Here is an 18,221-nt window from a genome sequence, read left to right on the forward strand (position 1 = left end):
ATAAAGATAACTACTGAAATAAATTAAATTGCTAGTTTATTTTTATCTATAAGTTAAAAAAAACGACAACATACAATTTTAATTGATATGAAACTCGGATTCTTGATACTGTTGAAACTATGAAAAAGTTCTCTGCATTGGAAAAAAGTGATTTAATGCGTTTCCGTTTCCCTTAATATTCTCATTTTTTTAATGAACCCTTTCAATATGTCCGACTTGTTCACCAAAACTAAGTGGCGCTTTAGGCCTTCTTCGCTTTCGACGCTTGCACCCCTAGCTCACGTTCCGCTGTTGGAAAGGGGGGTGTGCGCGCGCGGAAGAGCAACTTCTAGCTCCCGCGCTACTGTCTCTTTAAATGGTGGCCCGTGGCGCGCGCGCTCCCGCGAGTGCTGAGTCTAAGGCTGGGCTCCGCGGGGGGGAACGAGACTCCGGAGACGGGGGGAGGTCCCCGCCGCTCTCCTTCACCCCTCCCACGCGCTGAACTAAGCAAGTGCGCCCCCAAACTTAACTCTGCGCGCGTCCGACACGCCCCCCAGGTCCTGCGCGTCCCCGCCCACAACATGGAGCCCCCTGGGGCCCCGCGGGCTCCATGCGAGGTGCGCTGCCCGGGGCAGCGGCCCCTGCGGCTGCTGGAGTGGAAGGTCACCACTGGTGCCGCAGTGCAGCTGGGCTCAGTCCTTGCCGTTTGTCGTACTATCCCTGCGGACACTAGCAACCGGAGAAGCGAGGAGCCCCCTCGAGTCGCCGCTGAACGGAAAGTCAAGTCGGACCGGGCCGGAGTTGTGTTGGAGCTGTGCGCGCAGCCCGGCCAAGTGGTTCCCCCTGGGTGAGTGTGAGCTTACTGACAGCCGCAGATCCGCGGGGCCTGCAGGAACCGCGTGTCCTTCCCAGCATGCAATGTGGGGAGTGACAGATCCCAGTATGCAGTGTGGTGGACTGAAACTTTATGTACAGTGTTAGTTAGTGTTGCTGTCTGTGGTATGGGTCGGTTTTTGAAGTTCCTGTTTGGGAAACAGCTAATTGCACCTTTATGATAAACGTGTGTGGGTTGTCTATTCTCATGTCAGTTGAGATCTGTTGTATTCTTTCCAAGTTTGTAAATTGACTCCGAGTGTAGGTACTCTTTTGCACTTGCACTTTTGGACGTGCGAGCTTGATAAGATAGAAATTGTTATTGGATGATTAAAGTCTCACCCGACTTGGGTCTTAGGATCTTTGGTGCTTCAGCGTTGTTAAACGATTAACATTGCCATCGCCTGCTGTAAATCACACATCGCATCAAGTTGCCAAGTGTCATGTGTGACATTTTTATATATATATATATATTTTATATATATATATATGAACATGACTGTTCGTAGGTTTTACCCAATGATTTGTGTTCTGAAACTTAAGGTTTACCTTTCACTTTATAAATGTGGTCTATTTTTGCCCTATTGCAAGAACTGTTTGCAAAAAAGCAAGGGCTTTCATGACAAGGGCCCTCGTTCCAAATAGGTTTACCCTACTGAAAAGAAATCGAGCAAAATCTTATGTTTTGTTTTTAGATGTATAGACAACACTTTTTAACCAAGTCCATTAGACGAGCACCCATGCAGGCAAATATTAGCCACCAGGGCTCCGAAACCAACAGTAATGCATAAAGGCAAGTGTATTTGATAGAAGGGCACATTTGATGTGCATTGTGTAGTCACGGCTAAGTGCAGTTTAGATGCACATGATGTCCAGTACAGGTCAAAGTGTGCAACATGCAGTGTACAGCTTCTTCTTCTAGTATTGTTTTTTTTGTCCAGTTGCATCTAGAGAGCTTTGATTTTACGCCTAGATTAGATTAGTGTACATTTGCAGTAAAACTAGCTTTTAGCTATCTATAAGCCTCTGGTAGATCGTACAAAAAACTTAGTGCCCTTAGAGCCTGCTCATTGCTTACCATTGGTTGGCTTTGTCACACTAATTTATTTGCTTGTTATATAATGACTTGCCTTCCTCTTGTGTTTGTCTCTCTCAGGGAGTTTAGCCGGGGTCACTGGAATCATGCCGTAGGGGAGAGCCAAAATATGCAGCAGAGTTCACTAATTTATGCAGCAAGAAAAAGCAAATTTACCGGCATAATGCATCACTTTCTGTGACACTGTGTTATCTAAATTTTACACCTTTTGATATTGTGTATAGGTTGCGCCTCACTAACACTGGTCTAATATGTAAATATAGCAATAAGCAATAGAATGGTGACCAGTCAGGCTTAACAAAGAGCCTCTCAGTGTGCGGCAACATGTGTTGCTGTGTTTTAATAACTTTGAAACCTTTTGAGCTAGAAACGTTTTTTGTTGTTGAAATCTGCAGATTATCCAGCCGATGAATTATATGGCAAATGCGACAAATCCATAATTATGTGAGAAAACGCAGAAGCCGCTCAATTGCATAATTCCAGTGGCCCTCAGTATTTTCTGTTTACTATCCTGTTGATGAATGACTTGTACTCTTCCACTGTTCTTTTTCTGGAAGCTACTTTCTTATTTTCTTTCAACACTCAACGAGAGGGCACGCTTTCCATTGCTATCCCTTGTTTGTTCTGCTTCTTCCTTACCAAATGCTTGCATCCAGCATGCATTCCATGTTGCTCTCCGCCCCACAATCCCCTGGCTGGTCTATTGCTGCTCCGACTTTTCTTTTAATATTTATTGTTCCTCCCCCAGACCTGGCTTATCCTCAAGCAGTGTAGTTGCTCCTTGTTCACTCCAGGTTGCTTTCCAACCCGTGGTCGTACTTTTTTTTTTGCCAGAGCCCGTTAGCAGTTGGCATTTGCTGTCTGGTGACTATGCCGTACAAAAATTACTTTTGTGCTACTTTGATTGAATTTTTACACACAAGTTTAATTTCATATTATTTGTCTATCTAAATGGCGTGCGCCAACTTGGAAGGATAACTAAAAACAAGCATTTACAATACAATGGTCTCGGCATTATTAAAGGTAGAGCTATTGGCATCGCTCATGACATTTTTTTTTAAAATCATAAATGGCATTGTCATTTACATTGCCAATAGCTTAATCGTTTGCATAGGGGAGCAAGCACAAGGAACGAGGGGGGGCAGGACAGCAAGCCCAAGCAACGAGGGGGGGCAGGAGAGCAAGCACGAGCAACAAGGGGGGGCAGGAGAGCAAGCACAAGCAACGAGGGGGGGGCAGGAGAGCAAGCACAAGCAACGAGGGGGGGGGCAGGAGAGCAAGCACAAGCAACGAGGGGGGGGCAGGACAGCAAGCACAAGCAACGAGGGGGCAGGACAGCAAGCACAAGCAACGAGGGGGCAGGACAGCAAGCACGAGCAACGAGGGGGCAGGACAGCAAGCACAAGCAACGAGGGGGAGCAAGCACGACCAACGAGGGGGCAGGACAGCAAGCACAAGCAACGTGACCTGGAGCAGTGGAGTAGCAAACATACCATGGGCCCTAGAGCAAGCAAAGAAAATTGACCCCCGAACACTGGCTGACGAATAAAATATGGCAAGGTTCAGTGGGTCCCTGGGCCCCGGTGCCACTGCACCTGCTGTACCATTGAAAGCTGCGGCCCTGGCTTAGAGAAAGAGGGGAACAGGAACATTTAAGAGCTATGCGAATGAGCAGAGATGGGGGTGCAGTATGGAAAGGAAAAATAGGCAAAAGTGCCTTTATGAGGGAGTACAAAGGAGCATGTAATAGAAAACTAAAAAACTACCACCCTCCACTGTTCCCTGACTCACCAGATCTGAAGACAGGCGAGTGCTTCCCCCGACACATCTGCCAGCCGGGTCTTGCTCACCACTGCTAGACTGCCTTGATGTGAATGTGTTCCAGTGACTAAATGGTGGAGCTTGAGACCCCAAGAAATGGGTGATAATCCCAGCATCTGACCGAAAAGTGTGATTTTGTTCAAATATACAACTGTGTAACTGAACATGTAATAAGCTATAGTGTTGTCAAGTATTATACCATCTACGTTCCCCACGCCTCTTTCCATCACATCCTAATTACTGCCATCAAACCTTTCGATACACAGACACTCACCTATAAATCTGTTGTCAGTGTACCTCTGCTGTAGTACAAATATTGTCTTAGGGTGCTCCGCTGTTATACAAATTAAATGCACGAAAACATATCAAAAGTGGCTCTACTCTTCTATCCCACAGAACGGAAGAGTTTTAATATAATTCTCGATCACATTTTAGATCTATTAACTGGACATTTTGCAAATGTGGCAGAAAATAATCTCCGTTTTTAGGTTTCGACTTGGCGAGGGGCGAAGCCCCTCCCAGATCGAAATCTTTTGTTTTTAGTAGTGAGGTTCGGACCGCCTCTGTTTCCAATTGGCTAGCTCCATAAATGGAGGCTAGCCATTGGGAGACAGAGGCTGTCAATCGCGCTTTCTCTCAAACGCGATTCGGGGGCGTTTCTGGTGCTTTTTTTAAGCCCCGCCCCTTTGTCCCGGGCCGCGCTGCGATTGGCTGCCGGCCCGGGACACCCCCGTGACGTCATTCCCGGGCCGCGCTGTGATTGGCTGCCGGCCCGGGACACCCCCGTTACGTCAGCCAATCACAGCGCGGCCGGGACCTGACTTGTTTTTTTTAGCCTTTTAGCTCCTTGAAATAGCCTTGACTTTATCAGGCCACGGCATTAGCTGTATCAGATATATATGACTAATTCGAGCTTGCTTTGATCGCCATCCCATCCAAGCCTCTGAGTTTTTCTTCATTCAGAAGGAATCACACTTGTTTTTGCAAATGAGTCAGCCCAACACCCGAACAAAACTGAAGAAGGTGCTTCCATTTTTAAATGAAACACCATTCAAAGCTTTCATAATGGACGTGTTCTGCTTTTATCCACAACTGCAGACATGCCTGCTCTTGCAAGAATTTTCTTGGAAATGTAACGACTCAAGAGTGCAAATATTGTTTGTCAGGCAGGCTTATTATGCGCGAACGTGTGATGTCCTTAAAACGAGTTTGCTTGCAGTAACTTGTGTCTGTGTTAGATGACGTCATGTGATTACTGAAAACGTTCACACATATATTTCGACAGAAAATAAAATTACGGACCCATCCTATAACTTTGTAGGTGATTGGCTAGAGTGGAAGAGAAGCGTGTTTGCATATAGAACCCCGTTAATTCATGGCTTTCCTCCTCCGTGCTGCGCTAATTTCTCCAGTTGCTTGTTCTCTGATCTGTATGCGGCGATTAATAGCATTTTCATTTTTTTGGCTTTAATCAGTGCACACCTAATGACTTTTTGAGTGAGCGCCTTGCCTCTGCTCTGCGTGTGTGCGCGTGACCCTGCAGCTGTCTGGAGGGGTCTATTCTCATTAGCGGTGCATCGAGACCGTCTCGTCTCTCCACAACCAAACGGAGCAAGTCTGTGCCCCGCAGGACGTCCTGCTTGAGAAGTGTGAACATGACCGTGAGTAAACAGGGAGTACAGTACAGGGTCGCCTTCTTTACAAATGACAGTTGCAGTCAGTCTGCGTAGTGTTTCATGCTAATTTTGGAACACGTTTTTTATTATCCGAAAACTTAGCACGATCCAGTGAAAAGGAAATGTGGAGAACGTCGTACTCTGTAATGAGATAACGTACTGCAGGTTGCCTGATCACACACTCGCCCACGCAACACAGGAGCCTTTTTCAATTAAAACAAAGCTGTGACCCAAGACAATCCGAATGGATAATAAAGGTAAGGCAATTTCTAAAATCGAAACCTCAAGGTCAGGAATACAAGGTCAGGGTCCAATTCCACTTGTTTTCATTTTCACTTTCTAAATCGTTGTAACGTTAAATTGTAGAAGAGAAGTTGCGCCCTTGGAATCTCAACATCACTCGACAGTCCCAACAGGATGCACTTCAGATCGAGTGGAATGGTTTCACCCTCCACCCGACTCAGTTCCATCACCACCCTCTTCCAGTATACCAGACTAGCCGGGCTGCTCCTCAGGGTATGGATGATCCCCCTCCCGTCCCACGGAGGCGACAGTCCTGGGAAATGAGGACACTCTAAGCTCAAAAACCACACACAATAACAAAATGTGTCAAAAAAATTTATGCATACATTCTGAAAAAGAGAAAGTGTTATGTTTTGAGTTGAGAAGATGCACATAATTGTTTCCTTGCCATGTGTTGAGCGGCTCCTCGTAACTGAGCTGCAGAATGGTTTACATCATTTCTGTCAGTTAAAAAGGCAGATGGTAAGCGATAACACTGCAGATGTTTAATGCACACCAGATTTTTCAATAAACTCTGTTTCTCCAGCATTAGCCATGGCATAAACACATCGATATTTTAACTAGCCTAGCCTTTCTAGTGGAAGAGGTGTGGCGCCGCGGCCAGGGCGACTGACGCTGGAATCTGGGGATCACGGTTCGATCCCCGGCTCCGGCGGCAGGTCAGCCCAGCACCATGTGACTCTGGGCAATAGCTCGCTTAATCTTCCCGACGGCCCCCAGCGCCTAGAGACCCTTACGGGTGATTGTGCGCTTTACAAATGTGGACTTTTTACTTTACTTTCTGCAAGCTGGCAACACGTTTAGTTTTCCAAGGACAAACTCTGGTATCCTGCACATAACTATGTGTGGAGGAAATCACCTGGCGAGTGGAAGCTGTTATCACAATGAAACACTCGACCGCAAAGGACCCTTCAATCTCCAGTGAGCATTTGTTTTGTGATAAGGTGTACTTTTGGAGAAGGGAAGAGGACATCAGAGCACCTTGCTTAAAAATTGACAGCCCCGGATATGTATCTTGTAAAGTGGTGTGGAACACACTAAGAATGCAATTGGGATCAGCTAAACGCCAGAACTACGAGAGCACAGACAGGTTCAGATGAACTTCTGTCCATGCTTCTTAAAGAAGTTTTAGCATTTCAGTATTTCAAACCACATAATTTTTTTTCTACCAATGCAGGCCATTTATTGTGAAGCAAAAAGTAAATTTTGTGTTGAAAATAAGGACACATTTTGGCTTAATCCTTCCTGTACAGTGCTTAATATTTGTTAACAGAAGTCCAAAGCCAACCAAAAGGCTGAACTCTTTATAACGGCGTTCTAGAATTGTCGTATTTTCTGCAATCTGTAAATTTCAGTGATGAAATATTCGAATAATTTGCCACTTCTCCTTCGTGCCAAGATACTGATTAGCTCCGGGCACTTATTGAACAGTAGAACATCTAGTGGTCTATTCACACTAAAAAGTAGGAAATGTTCTCTGGGCTATTTACATTTACTTCCGAGTATACATTAAGGGGCAGATTTACGTTGCCTGACGCATCTCTGCAAATCAGCAGAGATGCGCCAGGAAAGATACGGCACTCAAGTTCATCCCTGCGCCACCCATGATGCGCCGCATTTACAATGCGGCGCACCATGGCGCAGGAATGAACAGATGCGTGTCGCATCTAGGCCGTGAAGTTGGCGCAGTGCTGAAGTTGTGCTGCGTGCTGCACGCAACTCCAGCACTGTTCCAACTTGCCCTATCTCTAACGTGGTGCGTCAAGCCTTACACCTGCTTCAAGCAGGCGCAGGGTTTTGACGCATCAGCGTTGGGAAAGTGACTCAGTGAAATCTTGTAGATTTCACTGAGTCACTTTTCAGGGGCGTTCCTGCGACGGAACGCCCCCCCTCTGCGTGGAAACACCCACATGAAACCTGACGCAGGTTTCATGTGGCGCAGGGCCTTGCACCGTGACGCATCTCCATAGATGCGTCATGATGTAAGTATGTCGCAATGTGGCGCAGGGTTTACGCCGCCGCTGCGTCACAGAAGTGACGCAACGGCGGCGCAAAAGTGCCGCAAGTCCGACATAAATCTGACCCTTACTACTTATTGATTTCACTAACTCCTCTGGCAATGCAAATGAAAAAAGCTGAACTTGAAGTAGGTTTTCATCCGGATTACTTGTAAAATCACACAATTTGCTTGTTGGAAATGCATAGCCTCTGTACCAAGTTCCATATAGTGTTTTTCAGGTTTTGCCTGGCGATCCGCTGCGCAGCAGCGTTCACGCAGGCGAAATCTTTTGAGAACAGTATGTGGCTTTGTCCCGCCTCTCTTTTCCATTGAAAGAGAGAGGCGTCCGTCATTGTCCGAGGCGATTCGTGGGCGTTCCGGCGATTTTTTTCCCACTCCGCCCCTCTGTGAACGTCATTGCGGCGGTGGGCGGATGTTTTTTTTTTTTGGCCGTCATGTTTTGGTCATATTCAAAGTGTCTTTGGAAGGGGTGGGTTGCGCGATTTTAGTGGTCCTGTAAGGTCTCGCTGGGAGGGCCGGATACTCGACATGCACGGACGGCCTGGAAGTGAGTCGGAACTCGGATGAAGACCTCACGCTGACCGGAGTTGGAGCAGGTACGGGGGTCGTTTAACCAGTGACTTCGGCCTGCTAGTGAGAGTCTGTGTGGTGTCGTGTATTTTTTACACCAACCACAGACCTCCAGATTACAGCGCAGTCACAGCTAACACCAGAAACACAAATCTGACTAGTTTAACATTTTCTTCCATTCTTGGCCCAAGTGTAGATTTCGTTTCCCACGCTTTCTGAAAAGTATGCATTATTAGTACAAGTTCACTTGTTACTCCCATGCAACCATGGCATTTAAGAATCCCCCTCCTCCGCAGTCATTCTTTCCCTGCTGTGAGCTTTACAATTTTCCGGCTGTTGATGGGTTTTACCTCCGCTCCCCAGGCAGTGCCTACGTTCAGCGAGCGCTAGGGACTGCAAGGAAGGCGTTCTCCCAAACCGGAAGTCAAGGATCCACCTCAGAAAATGGCAGCCGGAGAACTAAATGCCAATGTCTTGCTTGACGCTCATGCCATACAACGGCCCCGAACGCACAATATTATTGTGGCTCTCAGGCGGCAAAGTGTGGAAGGAACTCAGTAAATGTTTAACAAAGAGGTCACAGGCTCGATGCCCAGCAGGGAGTCTACACAGTCTCAGTCCACACAGGACAACAAAATGAGTTCTGTTAAGTTGGATATGAATAACCACCCCCGTTCAGAAACATAGTTAACTTTTGTGCAGCAGGTACAGTGGCACTGGAGTCCCTTCACCCCGAGGAGGCCTGTCCTTTAACACTAGCTCAGGTGCATGGGGCACTTGGTTCATGCTTGCATTTGGGGCACTGGCAAGCATGCTACAACATGGCACCCATTAGTGAAAACATCACTTGGATATTCTAATATCATTAACCATCTATGTCTTGTGGAACCTCTCAGGAGTAGAGAGTTGCAGAAAATGAGCACACTGGACAGTTGTCTAAAACGAATAGCTGTGGCTCTGGGTGGGTGTGTGTGGCTCTGGGTGGGTGTGTGTGGCTCTGGGTGGGTAGGTGTGGCTCTGGGTGTGTGTGTGTGAGTGTGGCTCTGGGTGTGTGTGTGTGTGTGGCTCTGGGTGTGAGTGTGTGTGTGTGGCTCTGGGTGGGTAGGTGTGGCTCTGGGTGTGTGTGTGTGAGTGTGGCTCTGGGTGTGTGTGTGTGTGTGTGTGGCTCTGGGTGTGTGTGTGTGGCTCTGGGTGTGTGTGTGTGGCTCTGGGTGTGTGTGTGTGGCTCTGGGTGTGTGTGTGTGGCTCTGGGTGTGTGTGTGTGTGTGTGGGGGGCTCTGGGTGTGTGTGTGTGTGGCTCTGGGTGTGTGTGTGTGTGGCTCAGGTGTGTGTGTGTGTGTGTGTGGCTCTGGGTGTGTGTGTGTGTGTGTGTGGCTCTGGGTGTGTGTGTGTGTGGCTCTGGGTGTGTGTGTGTGTGTGTGGCTCTGGGTGTGTGTGTGTGTGTGTGGCTGGCTCTGGGTGTGTGTGCGTGGCTCTAGGTGTGTGTGTGTGTGGTAGTAATTGCTGTCTGCTGAGCTCGTCCGTAGGGTACACTAGGTCTCACATTTGCGAGAGATTAAGCTATTGGCAATGTAAATGACAATGCCATTTATTTATCTGTTTTCAAAACCAACACATAAATACAAATTTTGTCATTTACAATGCCAATAGCTCTAACTTTTCCAAAGGCGAAACCGTTGCATTGTAAATGCTTGTTTAGCTAGCATTGGATTAACAGAAGTATCTCAGGGGCTCCTTCTGTCTGCGGCTTCTGCCATTAACTCTCGCATTGCTCGGTAGCCTGGGTTGTTAAAGTTCAGCTCCTAGCAGGGCACGCGCTTTCATCGGAGAAGCAAGGATTAAACAAGGGCCGGGTGTTTCCTCCCCCTTTTCGTGAGAACCGGTGATTTATGGAGCGGTGGGCGTTAATGTATTTGTATAAACTTCCCGCATTCCAAAACGTAACCCTCCAACAAGAAGTTATTGTCACGTACAAACAGAATAATAAAACGTGTGGAACTCTGTTTCTTTGTAGTTTTATTTTGCCTTCCATACGGTCAACAGCCTTTATAGCTGACACAAACATACTTACCTGAGCACTTTGGGCTAGAGGGATAGTGGAGATTCTCTCTTAGAGTATATCCATTCGTATCCCTTCCCTATGTATATAGAGATAACTCTAATCACTAGTATATGCAGTAGACCTTTGAAATCTAATCACTAGTATGTGCAGTAGACCTTTGTACTCTCTACCATTCCTATGTGACTCTTAAAGTATATCCATTCGTATCCCTTCCTTGAATGCTCCTCCTTGTGTGACTATAACTTGTACATTTGCAATTTTGTTTCTGTTTGTATTTTTCATGCAACGCACGTAATCCTGAGTCCTTATGTATCGCAACTGGTTCTTATGTAAAGCGCTCTGACACCTTCGGGTAATGTTCGCGCTATATAAAATCGCATTAAATAAAAATAAAGAAATCAAAATAAAAAGTCAGTTGCTTAGCCAGTGCGTCACTGACCGTAGGGCAAGGAGGGGAAAGGGCCACGGCCGTCGTTTGAACTGTAAAATACAACAGTAATAAGGCCTCTGGATGCCGGTGCCACTGCACCTGCTGCACCGACGGAGGCTACACCCCTCCATAGAGTAAACCCACCTGAAGCCGCTTCGACGCCACAGGCCTCGGCTGCCTCTTTAAAGGGCGGGCCGGGCCTGGGAGCTTTTCTGAAACCGAAAGCAGTGCAAGGAGGACTGGGAGGGAGCAGGGAGTGCGCTGGGACTCGGGGAGGGAAGCGCCACCGGAGGGTTCAGGGAGGGCCATCGAAGCATCTCCGGGGCTTGGACAGAAGGACCGTCCGGAGGGGGCCCAGCCATGGCGGACCGGCCGGGGGGCGGCTGCCTCTCCCTGCTTAAGACTGTCAGCCTCCTGTTCTGGGTGAGGTGCAGCGCCGGAGTGTCTCACAGGGAGGAGGGAAGGATTGGGGGTACTTCCCAGGTGTCATCTGCCCCGCTACCACCACCTATGTTCACCTATTCTGCCACCCAGCGGCTCACCTACTGCCGACCCTAATCAGACCCCCCAGGATATAGCGGCATGGACTAGCAAATTTAGTGGCACAAAAATGGAAATTTAGCGGCACAAATATGGAAATTTAGCGGCAATTTTGCGGCATTTTATTTGGCCATATTTCCTACAACAAACACAGATATCTTAGTTTTTTTCGTTATTTAACAACATGAAGCTATGTAGGTATACTAATGTAAGCATTTCTCCCTAGAAACACTCTTGATTGTGGGTTTAAGTAATTCCCTTTTCCTACAGCTTGACAGTTACACGAAATGAATGTCCACAATGTAGTGGTAAAGCTCTGGTTTAGGGGTTACTTTTTGTTAAAACCTCCATCTCTCCCTTCATTCTCTGCTCAACCTGCCCTTCTTTCTGTACTTGGCCTTTCCATCCTACCTTCTCTCTTCCTTCCTCCTTTCCTCTCCTCTCCCATCCCCTACCCCTCTTCTCCTCTCCTCCTCTGCCGGTCACCCTCCCCAGCCCAGCCCGCCCCTCCTCTCCTTAGCTCCACTTGCTTCATGTACTCTCCTCCCCTTCTCTACCCTTCCCACTACCCTCCTCTCCTCCCCTCCCCTCAATTCTCCTCTCTCTACTCTTCTCTCTCTTCTCTCCTTCTCCTCCCTCCCTCCCATCCTGTCCCCTCCCCTCCTCAGCTCTCCTCTCCCTCTCTTCCCTCCCTTTCTTCCCGTTTCCAGAAGGGGCCCTGGCACTCGTCTCGCAGGCCTCAGTCAGTTTTCCAGGCCTTATCTTCAGAGGTGCGAGCCGGCAATTAGTCTGCGTGAGAGTTTTTATGAAGGACAACATAAATAGAATAACTTCAAGTGTGAAGTTATTGCAAGATAGAAAAGTTGAGGTGGTCACAGTGACGACGTGACACACTAACACTCACCAAGCTAAATCTCACAACAACAACCAAAATAATATTAATCACAAAGGCGAAACTGAAAGCATTTAACAATGCTTCTTATCCCTTATTGTGTCCTTTGCACCAGGCATTTCACTGTTTTCAACCTTCAGAGAGGCCGGGTCGGCCTTGCACATCTGTATGTTTCACAGGGTCACTAAGCTGGGAATAGCTCCTCAACCACTCGAGGCCCCTGTTTGAGTGACCACAGCATTAGCACCTCACCTTCCTGAATAAAGCTTTGTTTGCTACAGTCCTGCTGCTTGTACCCCCGATTCTGCTGCCTTCACGGATTTATCAAGGATGAGCAGAACAGCTACCGCAGGGGCAGAAACGTCAGCAGGCATGGTGTGTTCCACGCATGGAAGACACGGAGAGATAATAGCTGAAGGTGAACCTTTTCTGTTTGCCTGGCATAAGCCCTCTGGAAATGACTGCGCCTGATGAAAATTCCACACGCCCCACATAGAAGAGTCCTTGACCCCCTTCCAGCACATGGTCTAGCGTGACTGTGTGCGCGCCGGTGACATGGCTGTACTGCGCCTGGGGGGGCACAGTTAGCATTCGCCCTGATCGCCCATCAGGGCCTTTCATTCCCATATTGACCCTCGGCTCCAGGGGAGAGGGCGGGGGCTCGCCCCAGTCACCGGGAGGGTCTCCAGCGGGGAGCCAGGCGCGGGAGGGGCACTTCAAAGCCCTTCACAGTGAGCTGCTAATGCCCCATTAAGCTGCCCCATTAAGCCCGGAAAGTTATTCTTTTGTGTCCTTCCCGCCCGCCCCAATAAACAATGTAAGTGGGCCCCCAGGATATGGCGGCTTTTGTAAAAACGCCGCGATTTCAACAAAAGTGCCAATTTCGCGGGCACTTTTGTAAAAATCGCGGCATTTTTACGAAAGTGCCGATTTCGCGGCAAATCGCGAAATCGCGATATCCTGGAGGGTTTGCCTAATGGGCCCACTGCCCTGCGTACCGCCGGCCTTCTTACCTGTTCCTCCTGCATCCCGCCCCTCTCATCTGCCCTGCTTACAGCAATCTCCCCTCTCACCTGCCCCGCTTACACGTTGACCCTTTCACCTGCCATGCTTATAACCACCTCCTCTCCCCTGCCTACAACAATCGGCCCCTCTCCACTGGCCTGCTTCCAACCACATCCTCTCACCTGTCCTGCTTACAACAATTGACGCCTCTTGCCAGCCCTGCTTCTAACCACCTTATCTCGCCTGCTCTGCTTATAATCGGCCCCTCTCCTCTGCTTCCAACCACCTCATCTCCCCTGCATCCAACCACCTCCTCTCCCCTGCCTTCAACAATGGACCTCACTCCGCTACCCTGCTTACAACCACCATCTCTCACTTGCCCTGCTTACAAACCGCCCCTCTGCCCTACCCTGCTTACAACCACCATCTCTCACTTGCCCTGCTTACAAACGGCCCCTCTGCCCTACTCTGCTTGCAACCACCATCTCTCACCTGCCCTGCTTACAAACGGCCCCTCACCTCTGCTGACCTGACACCCACCCCCCTCGGGATGGCGCAGCCCTGTTTCCCAGCCAATGGCTCTTGCGCCTCATCCTCTCGGCATCACTCCGAGGCGCAGCGACCACCGGTGCAGCAGGTGCAGTGGCACCGGGTCCCAAGCTGCGCATTAAACCCTGACAATCGCTCATTTTACTCCCGCCCCAGCAGTGGCAGGGCCCGTTTTCCATGTTTGCACCAGAGCCCGGGGCATACTCTCTACGGTAATTACCTGCACCAAGACATTACCAGCCTCGCCTCCAAAGTGGACACCCCTCTCTTAAGCCAGCTAGTGCGCGTCGTGACTCGACGTCACAAGGTGCCAGTGGGTCAAGGAATGCCCTTTGGGGCAGGTAGGGTACCTTTAAAGCTGCACTGAACGAACGAGTACATTTGTTTAAATTAACAAGTGTGCAATTTTAATTTTGCACCCGTGTTTAACACGTACAAAAAGACCTTTAATCTATAGGATGGGTAGAGACCGGTTTAGGGAGGGCGAGCACAGACCAAATCAAGGGGATCCAGCACGAAGGAATGAGAGGGTCGATCCGATCCAGTCAGTGCTCAACGGGGAGTAATGAGCAACCCAGCTCACTGCATGGATCTTAAACAAATAGTCAAGTATGATTTAAATTCATTTACCTGTGCAGTGCCAATGTTGAACAGCAGCAAGCTAGTTTCAATCTGTACCGTAGAAATCACCACCATCTTTCGGACGCTGTCGGCCAGAAATGGCTGCCGCAAAGCTCCGAGATTTTTGCGATTCGGGGGTGTGTTTTTTGCTGAGTGACGGATGAAGTCACAGGTAGAAAGAACGCAAAAAACACGCCCCCGAATCACAAAAAGACCGGGTTTGCTCAGAGTGACGCCCCTCTCCTCCAATGGCTGGCCAGCATTCACGAGGCCAGCCAATGGAGAAGAGGGGCGGGTTCAAGCCCCGTACTAATAATCATTAAATCTCGGACCGAGACTGCGCAAGCGCAGCCTACGGTCCTCAACCTAATAAATGCAGTGTTGTCTCTTCCATGGTGGCAGCTTTGGTCACACATAGCATAAGGTAGCTTGTCACTCGTATTGAAGCTGCTGCCACAGTTTGTTACTCAATCCACTGGCAGTTGCCCCTTCTGTCGTTGGTTCCAGATAGTTAAATGCACCTGCAAACATACATGTTCGTTTTCTTAAGGCTGGCAGCCCTTCCTAATATTGCCAACATTTTGATGTAAAACGTTTTTTTATTTACATAAAACTTTTTGTCTAGTCTAAAATAATATGATCTTGTGTTCTGTAGGTTATATTTCATTGTTAAAAGCTGTTTCACTGCATGCAAAACTTCTTTTGTCTTCTGAAAATGCCATGTTGTTATTTTCACCCCAAAACAATTAAGCAATTCTCATTCTTTAGTGTACTGAATTTGTGTCATGTATACAGGTCAGTAAATGTACAAAGCTTATATTAAGTTTGATTTTTATGCTAATTGATTTGAGTTGCTTTGCGGGTTTATTAGGCTCTCAATCAATCGAAGATTTCTTGGCCATAAAAATCCTATTTTAAGCATTGATCAGAGGACACTAATTCCGATGTAAATCTCCTCCCCCCTTTTTTAAAAAAGATTTATTTATTTATCTTCGTTTACCTTTGAATCAAACTCTGAGTCACTACTGATCCAGCACCTCCCAGAGCTGTTTCTTTACATCAAGGATTTTAGTGTCTTCTATAGTTCTTCCGTATTTTCTCTGTTGCGCAAATCCTCCAAGGGAATTTGAAGACCATAAAAAGAAGGCGTAACCATTGTACCAAACCCTTTCCTTAACTTCTCTTTTCATTAGACTCTAGCCGTTCTAAAGCAGGGGTCTAAAATCTATTCCTTTTCTTTTCCTCAATTCTAACCAAACTTGTGATACTCTAAACAGCTTTTATACATTCTAATTCAGTTGGTGACAAATTGCTGATCAATTTCTTACATCTTTCTTCGCGCCAAGAAATAACACCCCAAAAAAGACAACTAGTAAGCTTACCTGGAGTTCTGTGCCTAGTATGCCTGAAATATCGCTACCTACATCTTCCCAAAATTTCTGGATCACAGAGCACTCCAGGAACATATGGATATCGTCTGCTTTCTCGTAGCTACATTTTATGCATCTTGACGTCCTTCCCTTCCCCAACTTCAAAAATCTGTATGGCGTCCAATACACTCTATGAAGACAAAAGATGTGGTTCCTTCTTAAATTGGCGGGATATACTGTAGAATATAAAAAGTTAAGATACTTGCCATAGGTCTTCCAGCTGTATCCCCGGCAAGCTCTTCCCCCACAGGTCAGTCGGAAGTTTGAAGGCACCGTTTGATAATTCTACAAGTGACCAATAGCACGTCGCCACTTCCTTCTTCTTCTGTGCTTCTCTCATTAGATCACCTTCCAAGTCATTAGACAAACCTATCTCCTCCTCTGAAGACTGAAACCAGCTCCTTGTTTGAAAGTATTTACATTTAGAGACTTCATTCATGGACGCTGCGGCCAACTTATCCCAGGATATCAAATATCCATCTTCCGCCACATCACCCCATCCTAGCATCCCTTCCTCCCTGAGCGGACTAGCCAGCAAATCCCTTGTCCATTCAGGTGATCCTGGGGAATTCCATATTGGTGCCCACTTACTAAAATACGTGAGTTTTACCTCCTTTCAAATATTGGACCAGAGTTCCGCCATTCCCTGTAAAGTTTTAAGGCGCACTCTCTTAAAGTATTTGTGGTCGCCAAACTTATACAGAAAATCCGTGCATCTCTCCTACAATATCTGACAGCATGCACCTTAACATTTTACCAATATCTGAGTTGTCTGGTTGGGTTAATAACATCTTTCCATTACTTAAGAGAAAGGACCAAGCATAGTAGGTCAGATCTGGCAAACATTAGCCCTCTTTTTAGGTCTCGACCTACGCATCGCCCATGTGTTGCATAAGACAGAGACCTGTGGCCATCGCCACAGCTTTGGGGCAAAGACGTCCACGCGTTGCATTGCTTCCAATGCAACGCGTGCACATCTTGGCGATTTCCTTTCGGGGGCGTGCGACGTCATTTGGTGGCGCCATATGGTCGCACGCGCACGAAAGGGAATCGCTCATGCCCCCTACCCCTGCTGCCACTTTCACTGCCGCGCGGCCAATGCTTGTTCAGGACTTGTGCCCTGCTTGTAGCTGGTGCGCCTCCTGCTGGAAAAGCAAGGGAGAGTGCTGCAGGTGCCTGCCCTTGACAGTACTTCGACTAAGCTCTGCAGTGGTGAGGGAAACGAACGGCTTAGACTATTGACAACAACTGACACCCAATCTCTAGAGCGGAAGGAAGCCCTGAAGTCTGAAGCTGCAAGGCTGTGAGGCGGTGCTCTGAGACCAAGACCAACGTGTGCTGAGCGGTAAGCATGGCTGCCGAAGTACTGACAGAGTAGGCAGACATGCTTTTTTACCGCTCTTACCGCTGTTACCTCTGTTTAACAGTGCGGGCCGTGGCATTGGCATCAGTATCAGCTCCGAGACTGGGGTGGAGCTGGTGCGGTAAGCCGTGGAGCATGCTCGGCAGCCGAGGATCACAGCAGGCTGTTTGCTGGGTCCCGAGACCTACCAGGCCGTTAAGAAAAAGTTGCAGCAAGGAGGTTGCCCCAAGCCACAGCTGCATTCAGGGCCACACTTGGAGGGATAGAGACGCTGCTGGCAGCTGCAGCGTCACGGAGGCCGCTTGACACCCACACCGGAGAGGCAAGTGAGCATTTCTACGGGGGGTGAAGTTAGTGCCGTGGTAACCTAGTCTGCGAGGATGCGGCAGGCGTTAGTCTTGTGCGGCTTGTGCAACAGAGGGTTGCCCACCCTCCCTTGAGCCCCTGAGCTACTGAGACTGCGCTGAGTTTCTTCTTTGTTCAGTTTTCTTCTGCTTTATCTATCCCACGCCATCCGACTTCTCTCTCCTGGAGGGGGCCTATAGTGGATACAGCTGGAAAAGTAAACTCCGCAATAATACAGTTTTTAAAACCGCAAAGGGGCGAGCAAAGAGGGTAATAAGGTAATAAGGAACTTGAGAGGAACTTAAAAAAAACAAGCATTTGCAATGCAATAGGTCTCGCTTTCACGCGAGTTTGAGCTATGGACATGGCAAATAACAATGCCTTTTACTTTTGTTTTTGTTTTAAAAACATAAATAGAAGGCATTGTCATTTACAATGCCAATAGCTTAAACTTGCGTAAATGCGAGACCTATTGCATTGCAAATGCTTGTTCCTTCTTCCTGCGCAGTTTTTTTCACGCGATCTGCGGGTCCTTTGGGTTCCATATACAACTGTTAATTTTACCCTGCAGTTTCTTCAGCCACTCTGCCTTAAATAAAAATGGGATAATTTGGAAAAGGAATGTAAAATCAGAAGGATTATCATC

The 18,221-nt window shown here is 47.9% G+C and overlaps 1 protein-coding gene across 1 annotated transcript in view; it reads left to right on the top strand.

Moving 5' to 3' along the window:
* Window positions 1-256: 256 nt before the first annotated feature.
* The window catches only part of CTDP1 (CTD phosphatase subunit 1), an 826,403-nt gene continuing 808,438 nt past the window's right edge, over window positions 257-18,221 (top strand). The window contains exon 1 of the mRNA XM_078687575.1: window positions 257-826. Coding sequence (XP_078543701.1) covers window positions 561-826 — 266 coding nt within the window. The 5' untranslated portion in view covers window positions 257-560. The remainder of the gene's footprint in view (window positions 827-18,221) is intronic.

This window comes from Lissotriton helveticus, chromosome 4_1, assembly GCF_964261635.1.
Source record: "Lissotriton helveticus chromosome 4_1, aLisHel1.1, whole genome shotgun sequence".
In the NCBI taxonomy this organism is placed as follows: Eukaryota; Metazoa; Chordata; class Amphibia; order Caudata; family Salamandridae; genus Lissotriton; species Lissotriton helveticus.